Below are 12173 nucleotides of genomic sequence, written 5' to 3'. Positions count from 1 at the left end.
TCGCGGATGTTATGCTTGAATGCCGCTAGGGCCTCTGCATCCGGACAGTCTACAATTTGATTTTTCTTAGTTAGGAACCGTGTCCAGAATTGTCTGGTCGGTTCCCCTCGCTGTTGGGTTATGTGGCTCAAGTCATCAGCATCCGGTGGCCGCACATAAGTGCCCTAGAAGTTGTCAAGAAATGTGTCTTCCAGATTCTCCCAACTGCCGACGGAATCTGCTGGCAAGCTATTCATCCAATGCCGAGCTGGTCCTTTGAGTTTTAGTGGGAGGTACTTGATGGCATGTAGATCATCGCCGCGAGCCATGTGGATGTGAAGGAGGAAATCCTCAATCCATACAGTGGGATCTGTTGTGCCATCGTATGATTCGATATTTACGGGTTTGAAACCCTCCGGGAATTCATGATTCATAACATCATCAGTGAAGCATAGGGGGTGTGCGGCGCCTCTGTGCCAGGCTATATCCCGACGTAGTTCGTATGAGTCTTGTGTGTTGTATTCGGCCCGGCCGGATTTACTCTTGGTGTATTCGGCGCGATGATCATCGTCCCGTGTGGGCGCGCGTGCCCGTGTCCCGTATATTAACCTTGCGATTTTTGCCTTATTGTCCAAGATGTCTCGCAGGTCCTCTGTGTTGCCCCGGGCCTTAGTATTTTTGACTGAGTGGCTACGGGGTGCGGTCTGAACTATAGGCTGAAACGCCTCTCTGGTTTGGCCGCATAGTGGCCGGTCAGCCGCATCATACACTGGTGAATGAGGTTTCAATGCTTCCTCCTCGAGGTGAGGTAGCAACCTGCGTTTTGGGTAACTCTTGGACGGGCGCTCGAGGTCATGCTCCTCGGACGCAAAGACTTCGGTCCACCTGTCTGCTAGCAAGTCTTGATCAGCTTGAAGTTGTTGCTGTTTTTTCTTCAGGCTATTTGCCGTGGCCATAAGCCGGTGCTTGAAGCGCTCTTGCTCGACGGGGTCCTCAGGCACGATAAACTCGTCGTCGCCAAGGCTCGCCTCGTCTTTGGAGAGAGGCATGTAATTGTCCTCCTCCATTTCTCCATCTGCTGCCCACTCTGGAGGGCTAGCTTGTCCGTCCTCTAGCTCTACACTGTGCTGGAGGGTATTGTTGTTGTCTTCGGCGCTATCTGTAGTGTTATTATCTCATGTGCCGGTATCACTGCTCTTGCTGTGGCGGGACTTAGAGCGGTGCCACTGACGTCGGCGCTTGGTTTGCTTCTTGGAGGGGTCATCCTCTGCTGTCTCGTCGCCAATGCCTTCCTTGGGGGTATCCACCATGTATATATCATATGATGAGGTGGCGGTCCAGCGCCTTGAGGGTGGTGGTTCCTATTTGTCTCCGGCTTCGTCGTCCATACCGTCGAAGTCTTTGGAGTCGAAGTCAAGCATGTCGGTTAAGTCGTCGACAGTGGCTACTAAGTGGGTGGTGGGTGGGCAGCGAATTTCTTCGTCGTCCGCATCCCATTCTAGCCGGACATAGTTCGGCCAAGGTTCTCCTGACAGGGAGAGAGACCTTAATGAATTTAGCACATCTCCGAAAGGTGAGTGCTGAAAGATATCCGCGGAGGTGAAATCCATGATCGGCGCCCAGTCGGATTCGACGGGCACGGATGTGAGCGGCTCGGAGTCCATGGCCGGAGATGAATCCAGTGGTTCGGAGACACGGTTCTCATAAGGGGTGAAGTCAGTATTTGGCTCTATCGCGATTGAGAATGCGGCCTCCATGGCGGGGTCTATCCCTCCGCTCTCGGATGGCGTGATTTCTCTGGGCTAACGACCAGAGTAGTTGCGGATGCGATCCCCCGAATACTGTCCGACGGCAGAGTTATGTCATGCTCGTTGCGACTGTGCGGCACGTCCGACATGGGCTCGAATCCGTCGAAGATCAAGTCTCCGTGGATGTCGGCCATGTAGTTCAAGTTTCCAAATCTGACCTGATGGCCAGGGGCGTAGCTTTCGGTCTGCTCCAGATGGCCAAACGAATTGGCCCGCAGTGCGAAGCCGCCGAATACGAAGATCTGTCCGAGGAGGAAAGCCTCACCCTGGACCGTATCGCTAGTGATGATTGAAGGAGCCATCAAGCCTTACAGTGACGACACAGTGGAACTCTCAATGAAAGCACCAATGTCGGTGTCAAAACCGGCGGATCTTGGGTAGGAGGTCCCGAACAGTGCGTCTAAGGCAGATGGTAACAGGAGGTAGGGGACATGATGTTTACCCAGGTTCGGGCCCTCTCGATGGAGGTAATACCCTACGTCCTGCTTGATTGTTCTTGATGATATGAGTATTACAAGAGTTGATCTACCATGAGATTAAAGAGGCTAAACCCTAGAAGCTAGCCTATGGTATCATTGTATGTTGTCCTATGGACTAAAACCCTCCGGTTTATATAGACACCGGAGGAGGCTAGGGTTACACAAGGTCGGTTACAAAGGAGGAGATATACATATCCGTATTGCCTAGCTTGCCTTCCACGCCAAGTAGAGTCCCATCCGGACATGAGACGAAGTCTTCAAACTTGCATCTTCATAGTCCAACAGTCCGGCCAAAGGATATAGTCCAGCTGTCCGGAGACCCCCTAATCCAGGACTCCCTCAATGGCACTCGGGCCCTAGTGACAAGCATTAAGCATAGTCATAGCGACATCAATCTTAGAACATAGTGGATACTAGGGATCAAACCCTAACAAAACTAACTCGATTACATGGTAAATCCCATCCAACCCATCATGGTCCAGCAAGCCTACGATGGGATTACTCACGCACAACGGTGAGCATCATGAAATTGGTGATGGAGGATGGTTGATGATGACGATGGCGATGATTTCCCCTCTCTGGAGCCCCGAACGGACTCCAGATATGCCCTCCTGAGGAAGAACAGGGCTTGGCGGTGGCTCCGTAACGTAAAACGCGATGAGTCCTTCTTTCTAATTTTTTCTCCCCGAACGTGACTATATGGAGTTGGAGTTGAGGTCGGTGGAGGTCCAGGGGCCCACAAGGACGAAGGACGCGCCCCCACCCTTGTGGCCAGGGTGTGGGCCCCCTTCACTTGATTCTTTCACCAATATTTTTTATTAATTCCAAAAATCATCTCCGTGAATTTTCAGTTCATTCTGAGAACTTTTATTTCTGCACAAAAATATCACCATGGCAATCCTGCTGAAAACAACGTCAGTCCGGGTTAGTTCCATTCAAATCATGCAAGTTAGAGTTCAAAGCAAGGGCAAAAGAGTTTGAAAAAGTAGATACGATGGAGACGTATCAATACCTTTTGCCTATCACTCATTAGTGTCCATGGGGATGTGTTATCTATGCATAGATCCTCCTTCAATGTGTTTAGAAACCACTTCCATGTATGTGTCAGTATATTCCACTTCGACTATGGCAATTGCAATGGGAAAGATATAATCATTAGTATGAACTCCAACAATGGTCAACATCACTCCACCATACGTGTTCTTAGTGAGACACCCATCAATGCATATAATGACCCCAAGCTAGTAAAAGAAACCTCTTGCATGCATCTAAGGACATATAGAAGTTCTCAAACAGTCCATCCTTTGCATTCACAAACATGATACTTTCAGGATTTGACCTTCTGATTTTAGCTGCAAAGTCCCATATTAAATTGTTTTGTTCTAGTTCATCTCCATAATTTGCTTTAGTGCAATCCTTCTTGCTCTTGCTATCTTGCTTCTAGTAGGAAGCATATTGTAATCAAACTGAACAAGCCTGACAAAGTTCTTTAATGACATCTTCTCATCTGCTCTAAATGTCTCCAAATACTTGCCAGCTAGATATCTTGTTGTGAATTGCTTCAGTGCCCATTCTCTTTCACATGTATATTGTCCCACATATGTCTTCACAACCCATGCTTTGGTCCTACTATCAGGTGCAGCAAACAGGAACCAGGGACAATCTCCAACACATCATGCCCTTATCCTCCACCTATCATTTTTTTGTAATGTGTATTTGCACTCCTTGTTTGATAATGTACTCTTGAATGCTACTCTAAGTTCAATCACAATCAAAACACCATGACTATGTGAAAATTCACATCTTTCATGTTCTCTAGCATCCACCTTTTGAGTTTCACTTTCTTCTTCATTTTTTTCTCCTTGAGCATCAACTACTTGCACTTACTTTGCTGAATCACTATCTTCAAGCTTTGAATCTTGCAGCGCTTGCAACTCATCCGAATCATAGTTATTGTCCTTCTGCCATTTAGATCTCTTCTTTTTTCTGCTCAAATTTCTCATCTAACCATTTTTCATAGAGATCATCATCATCTTTACCTACTTCATTGCCAGAGTCAACCCAGTCTGAATCCCATTCACCGTCGTCACTGTCACAGTCATTTTCATTGGAGGTTTCTTCTTCTACCACAAGTTTTCTTCTGCTTCTTCTCAGCTCATATCCAACACTTTGGGCCATTGGTGGAACACTGTTACTCCCTTCATTGTTGTTGCCTGCATGACATTGGTTAAGTCTACCTTTATAAGTTTTCACCTTAAACCTAGGATAGCTCCTAATTCCAGTGTGAAAGCCATGGGACTTTGGGCTTAGTAAAAAAGGGAGATCATGTGTACTACTAACATGGATACCTTCAATTACATTGTCAAATGTCATATCTTTGTGGTCCACAAACAACTTAAAATACTGAAACTTTGGAACAACCGCTGCCATGTGCAATGTGTCAGTGTCATAGTCCATAATCAAGAGTCCATCATCTAGATTCTTTCCAAGGAGCAACCAGTGCAAAACGATCTTTGATTGGTCATATCCTAATTGTTGCATAAAATCAGTGACCAGAGAGGAGACCATGTATCTAATTCACAACCATCAAACGGAGCAACTTTGCCATTAACATATGTCTCCGACTTGCCAAATCCGCAAAAAAAATCCAGCATAGTTTATTTCTACGGTGAAAAGCTCCTCTTGTAGTCCTAGATTACAAGGATTCGGTCAACATCTACCATGGATTTGGCCTAAATCGGAAAAAAGAGGAATGAAAGAGTAGCATCAAGTGTTAGGGTTACGGGCATTGACCATGTCGTGAGGAGGATCTCCGGGTCGCCGCAGCATGAGCGCCATCCTAGCGGGGCCGCCGCCGCACAACCGCCTGCGATGACCGCCTCTTCTTATCGAAGCAGCGCCTTTGCCATCAACCGCCCCTGTTTCGCCAGAGAGGGGTGTGGAGGAGGAAAGGACTGCGTCTGAGAAGGAATTAGGGTTCGAGGGTTCTTTTGCAAATATGTAACACGTCGTAATCCAGCCTTTGCCCTTCAATCCACGTGGCGGCGGTCAAAGCACCATCAAGCTGGTCAGCGGTGGTCGGACGGAATTAAGAGATCGGATGAACAACTTAAAAAGATTTAGTAGCAGGCATGCATTTTGAAAGAATTAGGACCGGATCGACACTCTGAAAAATAGAAACATGCATGCATTTTACTCATCATTAAATGGAGAATAATACCCACAAAAGGAGTTGGAAGATAACAGATCTTTTGTGTGTAGAATATATCGTCGGATCGTTTACATCCCACAGGCAAATAAGCAAGAAATCGAAATGATAGAATGATACAATGCTCTTAAGTTAGTAGGAGTACTAGTGTAACCAGAGTAATTCTTGAGCTTTGTAATACGCGGGTAAGTTTAGTTTATTCAGGTGCTGCTGCCAGCGGCGCCGTTGGTGACAGGGTAGCCGATGCCGTGCCGCCTGGTGGGGAACGCGACGAAGAGCAAGCTGCAGAGCACGCCGACGCCGAGCGGCACGATGTCCAGCACCTGCTCCGTCTCTCTCGCCGGCGACGGGCCGTAGAAGCACCGCACAACGTTCTTGTCTCTGGCCGCCACCACCCCGAACACGGCCACCGACAGCGCCGCGTGCACGGCGTCGATTGGTGCCAGCCTGTACCTGGACGTGTCCGGCGGCGTGGGCGCGCCGGGCGGGTAGTCGAGCAGCCAGAGGCCCCTGAGGGTGGCGACGCCGTAGTAGACGCGGCCGTCGGGGCCCTTGAGGGAGTCGGTGAAGGAGGCGAGGAGGCAGGAGAGCGCGAGGACGGCGAGGAGGATCCGCGTGAGCAGCGCCGTGGTGGCGTCGCAGGCGCCGTGGTTGGTGAAGGTCGGCGCGAGCAGCTGGAAAGCCAGCACCGTGCCCGTGGGGAGCAGGTTGGCCAGGCTCGCCGTCGACGTCAGCGCCTGGTACAGCGTCGATCGCGGCGGCGGCGGTGGCACCGGATCAACAGCTTCATGCTTTTCTTGCTGCTGATCCTGGAGCAGCGGCGATGCTGCCGCGGCAGTCCTCTGCCTGACGGAAACGGCAGAGGCAGAAGGAGCAGCTGCCATGATCGATTGTTGTGCGTGATTGGATTGGATCTGGATGGATATTTGTAATCAAATAAACTAGCTAGCCAGCTAGAGATGCATGTGCGAGACGAAGGAACGTGCGCAGAGGATTCTTGATGGAGGAGGGCTAGGCGTTTTGTGCGTGCTTGCGGGGTGGTGGTGGTTTTGTATTGCTGGATGGCTGGTTCTTGCGTGCCTTCGCGTTTGCTTAGGCTGCCAGTGTCGAGTAGGGAGGGTTGGGTACCTCGGTTTGTGGAAGGCGTCAAGGAAGAGGCAACATGTCAACATGGATGGCGTCGCGTTGCAAACGTAACGTAACTGCTTCATCCATCGAGGGAAGAAGGGAGGGGGAAGGCCTCGCTGTGCTGACACGGAACTGGCGGAATTTGCATGCTAGGAGTACTTCAGTTTCTCCACGGTAGAGCAAACTAAATGCACCAGGCGAAATGATCAATCACTGGATCTACCGTTCATGAGACCATCGCCTCTACGCCTTGCCACATTGTTTGCCTCCGGGAATCCAAAATGGTATCAGTTGATGATTACACTCGGCCCTCTTCTGATGGTGATTAGATGAAATTACTTCTTTATGGATGAGCAAATCGCTGCATAGATTTTGGTGTCCCGGCGCGTGAAGCATCATGGATCAGCTTTGCGTAGTCGTTTGTCCTAAAAATACTGCACGTACAACCTGGGCACTCACGCTTCAAAATTAGTGCACACTTGAGGATTTTGGTGAGCAGATCATTTTCAGTGCTTATGAGTATATCTGCTCAAGCTCTATGTCATCCTCCGACTGAGTGCTTTGGAAGTTGGAACCCATAATTTTCTCTTATCGCCTCTGTTATGGCCGCAATGTGATGTGCCAACGACTCGTGAATTGAGAATTTGAAATCCAGCTGCGCTGCCACCTGCTAGCATGTGTTGTGCAACAAGCCTAGCTGGGCCTGAACTTTCCCCAAACTCTTCCTAATCGCCACATATGTTTTCTGCGCCACCTCACCATTGCCGTGAAGATGAACAACGTCTGGGGTGATGGTTTATGAGGTGTAGACGATCGATCCAAGGAATGAGTGTCCGGTACTACGGGATCTCAGCACAAAATTTTAGTGAAATCAAATTCTCTGCAGGATGCTGATCATGAAGTTCTCTAGTGTTTAAACCCGTTCCTGTAGTGATATTTGGGTGGCAGTGCCCCTGGAGCTGTCAGTGTGATATTTTGGTCCTGTAGTTTGGTCAGTTGACCCTGGCTTTTGCATGATCTACGTGACCTGGGTGCTGTAAAAACGTACTCCCTCTGTAAACTAATATAAGAGCATTTAGATCACTAAAGTAGTAATCTAAACACTCTTATATTAGTTTACGGAGGGAGTACTCTATCAATTATAACACTCACTTAGCCGCGTGCGAGAGATGGATTGGTGGAACTAGCGATGGGGATGCGAGAATAATTAGGGATCGTAGGAAGAAGCAATGTGCATCTACAAAATTTTGTTCCAAATATGACCATATGTGACTTGTGCAAAAATAAAATGACCTAAATGAATATTCACACATCATTTTTTTCTTTTTTATGTGTGTGCATGCCACACATTGTCATATTTTTTTATGAAAATTTATAGATGAACATGTAAGAGACCTTGTAATTATGACTATATGACGGATTTGGCAGCTACGCGATGACAGAACGCATGGAAAGGGTGAGTGCTCAGTGCAGGCAACAGTTGATTATCTGGACAACTATTATAGAACTTTGAATCTTGTCAAGAAGTATAGCATGGAGGAGATTATAAAGGGGAAGATGGTGTCTGATGTGTGCAGCCAGACTTGTAAGAACAATACCTATCATACTCCCGTCAAGCATTGGCCTCAGCCACCGACAGGATGGGTGGCGCTTTCTGTGGACGGATCCTTCTCGGTTCACGACGGGCGCGCGTCCGCTGGGATGGTACTTCAGAGTGAGAATGGTAAGTTGATCTTCACTACCTACAGATACATCTTCAACTATAATAACGCCTTAGAAGCAAAGATCCATGCGTCGATGCAAGGTATGGCCTTGGCTATTCAGCACTCGGACAAGCCTGTCATTGTCCAATCAGATTCTATAAATGCCCTGACCACTCTTGAAGGAAACACTTTGGTCAGATCGGCCTACGGTCACTTAGATGCTGAGGTTAAAGCTCTTATGGTTGATCGAGAGTTTGTTTCATTAAGATTACTAGAGATCAAAATAGGGTAGCACATCAACTCGCTTTTTATAGCCGTACCGATGCTTGTACTACGGTGTGGTTGAATTCGACTCCTCCGTGTTGTGTTATGAGGATTTGGTGGCTTGAGATTGTAACCCTATCATTATGGAGTGGAATGAAACTTTTTTTTACCCTGCAAAAAAAAATATGCCAAACCTTTTTATGTCAACGCCTTGCTGGCTGAGCTCGAAGGCGTCACACCCAACTCCGTCTTCTTCAGTTGAAAAAATCTCCCATGTTCCAACCTAGTTGTAACCGTGTGTTACAGAAGGGCGAGTGCTCCGCGGCTGATCCGCGGCGGCGTGCTTCCATCTTCTCACCCAACACCGGCGGCCTCGTCAGGTTGTTCCCGGCCGACCCCTAAAAAAAAGGTTGTTTCCGGCCCCGCTTGGATTAGGCGTAAATTTATACGTACAACCGGATTAATTCTACAGGTGTATATTACCGGCCGTGGTGTTATTTCCTCCCAGCATCAAAACGACGGCCGGAGGCCTGTATTGTTTACAGATGTATTTGGGTGCAAACCGACAATCCAAGCGGGGCCTAAATCGTAATCCTCCCCTCTCTGGTTTTCCTTTCCGGAGACACGGCGCGATTTGAAGAAGGAATCAGTGCCGATCCTGGGAGTGGGATTTCTTCTCAATCCGAGTCGATCTCGAGGTCCGAGCAGTGGCCTGTATAAAATAGCTAGCGGGGGCGGGACGGAGAAGAGTCAACCAAGCCCAGCCTGTGATTTGATTCGATTTGAAGAAGGAATCCGCGAGCGATGGGGAGGAAATTGCCCGCTCTTGCTCCGGCCGGGGCGGCGGGAAGGAAGCGAAAAGGTGCCACCTTGACAACGCTCGCCGCGTGCAAGCGCCCTGCGCGGGCGCAAGTAATCGGCGGCTGGGCGTCCCTGCCCACCGACATAGTTGGCCTCATCACCTGCCGGCTCCTGGCCGGCGACGGCGACGGCGACGGCGACGTGGTTGATTACATCGCCTTCCGCGCCGTCTGCTCCGGCTGGCGCGCCTGCACGCCCACGGCGCGCGACCCCACTCTGCGGGATCCCCGCCTACGCCCGCGCGGCTGGGTCGATCTCTGTGACGGCGACGCCGTCCGCCCAGACGATGCCTGCGAGATCGTCTTCTTCCATACGCGCACGGCCAGGCGCCTCCACGTCCTCCTCCCGGAGCTCCGGGGACACAGGATCGTTGGCTTCACCGACGGACTCCTCATCCTCGTGCACAAGCGCACCACCGAGGTCCGCGTGCTGCATCCCTTCACGCGCGTCGTGGTCGATTTCCCGCCCCTCGCCCCCGTGTACCACGCGGCAGTCAGGCGGATGAAGCTGCTCGACATGAGCGCCGCGATATGCAGCAGCGCGTCCTCGGCGACCTCCATTGCCGTGGTGGTCTGGTTCCTCTGCACAAGTGTGGTGCTCGGCGCCGACCCGGGTTCAGACTGGGAGGTTCTCCACCGAGGTCTTTATGTTTGGAATACCTTGTCCTTCCAAGGAAAGCTCTACGCCACCACCCTGTCTTCACACGAGATCCTGCAGCTATACCCTCCTCCCACTCCCAGACAGGAACCCCTCGAGAATTCTGTGGTGGTTGCTCATGCTCCATATTTTGCTGATCGCCTGCATAGCGATTTTCTACTCGTGGAGTCTGGTGGAAGGATGCTGCTCGTCGTCCGGCACCCAGCTCCTGGTAGGAGATGGACTGGTCGGGACTGGCAGTCTTCAGGCTCTATGAAGTGCATCTGAGCAGCCAGCGGTGTAAGCTTATCCCGGTGAACACCTTAGGCGACCGCGCGCTGTTTCTCAGCGGTGACCGATGCCTGTCTGTTTCGGCCATGGGACCCCATTGTGTTGCATTCGCTGGGGACTGGTTTGTCCGAGCGCTTAGCCGAGTCCTGCAAAATACATGATGGGAAGGACAGGATACGCCCATCTGTGCGCCCCTACACCATTGCTGATCATCTCATGACCTACTGCCATACTCCTGAGTGGTATGTTTTCCTTCCTCAGTTCCCTTCCTAGCACAGATCGATGCACCTCATCAGTATCCACCGCAATGAATGGATGCATGTTTAATTCTAATTTCGGTTGTCCTTCTCTTGCTCAACATATGTAGGTCTAAAGGACTCATGTTCCACGAGTACCAATACATACCTGAATCTTTCAAGGAACTGATTAAGAACATCCGGGCACAAGATGCGCAAGTGCGGATTCCACGTATTGGTTGAGCTCACATTGCCCACTCAATAATGAAGGTACAAATAATGCCAGTATAGGCAATAAAGGCACAACTTCTTACAACTGTCTCAGTTAACATTTTTCAGTCACACAACTTCTAACCTGGCAGTCTCTGTGTTGATATCAATGTTATCATTTCTTGCATATTTGACTTGCCTGGTGCAATTTGCAATTAGTAGATTCCTACCAAGCGTAAGAGCAGTAACCATATCATCAGCAGTGTGATCTCATTATAACCTGCTGCAGCTACATATGAGTAATATGGCTATGATTTAAGAGCCAACCAATTTCATTATCCACTTCTGTTCACACTGTCTCAGTATCCATTTTGTGAACATCAATTGTTTACAGCACTAGTTATTACCAGCAATGTGACTATATGAGTGACCTAATCTTATGATCATTTTTGTGAACACCAATTGTTTACAGGTTCTGGCAGCATATGGAGAAGAAGAGAGGGGGCATGAACCTGAAGATATTTTGTTTACTAGGATTGTTGAGAACTTGGTTAACGTATGTATCTGTCCAAATATATGATTATTTAGGAAAATGAAAACCCATCCTCAGTCATGTTGATTGCGGGGTGTATTTTCTCACCAAGTATGTTTGGGTGTTGAACTGCAGTGAAACTTTCTGTGTATTTTTGAACTTCATGGCCCCGTTTTTTGATACATAGCCCCGTCTTAATAATGCGAAGTTGGATTATCGTCCTTGCATCAAAGTTACTGCAGGATATGTGTCGCGTTAATTTTTCTTGTGTTCATAGACCACCTGCTTATGCATTTGGTTCTAGGTTATCTTATACTGATTCTTTGGGACCTGCCAAACTTGTTTGTGAAAATGTTAAACCTGGCCGCGGGCATGTATTTTAGTTATTTCCCAGAACACTCAAGTAACTCTTCATAATGGAAGCTCAAAATGACTTGGTTTTCTTTATTTATTGCACGGTGCTTTTATCGAAAGCAGAAATTTTCCCATCATGGTCTTGCAAATGTTCTAAAGTCTTACGATATGAAGCGGTCAGTGTAGAATTGCAGATGGTCTTGCTTCTCATACTCATACTCATGGCCCATGAATCATGATTAATGGCGATTTTCTTTTCAAGCTCATCGGGATGTTAGGCAACATTAATTCTCAGCGTCTTGGGCAGGGCCATGGGCCTGATCAGGGCCGGTCCTGGGGAGGGGCGAACGGGGCGGCCGCCCCGGGCCCCCAAAAGTCAAGGGGCCCCTCCTAGGTATACATACATACGTATATACAGGTCTTCGATCGGGAAAAACTGAAACTAATCTATCTCTCACGCGTCTCAGCGCGCCTCGCTCAGCTT

The 12173-nt window shown here is 49.0% G+C and overlaps 2 protein-coding genes across 2 annotated transcripts; one reads left to right on the top strand and one right to left on the bottom strand.

The window, feature by feature from the left end:
- Positions 1 to 5440: 5440 nt before the first annotated feature.
- Positions 5441 to 6610, bottom strand: LOC123151231 (protein DMP3). Its single transcript, XM_044570976.1, has one exon. The coding sequence runs from the start codon at positions 6356 to 6358 to the stop codon at positions 5675 to 5677; it is 684 nt and encodes a 227-aa protein (XP_044426911.1). The 5' UTR covers positions 6359 to 6610; the 3' UTR covers positions 5441 to 5674.
- Positions 6611 to 8662: 2052 nt separating this feature from the next.
- Positions 8663 to 11494, top strand: LOC123151230 (uncharacterized). Its single transcript, XM_044570975.1, has 3 exons — positions 8663 to 10599; positions 10725 to 10863; positions 11276 to 11494. The coding sequence occupies exon 1, from the start codon at positions 9374 to 9376 to the stop codon at positions 10352 to 10354; it is 981 nt and encodes a 326-aa protein (XP_044426910.1). The 5' UTR covers positions 8663 to 9373; the 3' UTR covers positions 10355 to 10599; positions 10725 to 10863; positions 11276 to 11494.
- Positions 11495 to 12173: the final 679 nt, after the last annotated feature.

Source organism: Triticum aestivum, chromosome 7A (genome assembly GCF_018294505.1).
Source record: "Triticum aestivum cultivar Chinese Spring chromosome 7A, IWGSC CS RefSeq v2.1, whole genome shotgun sequence".
Classification (NCBI taxonomy): domain Eukaryota; kingdom Viridiplantae; phylum Streptophyta; class Magnoliopsida; order Poales; family Poaceae; genus Triticum; species Triticum aestivum.
This window is presented reverse-complemented; position numbering and strand designations above follow the sequence as displayed.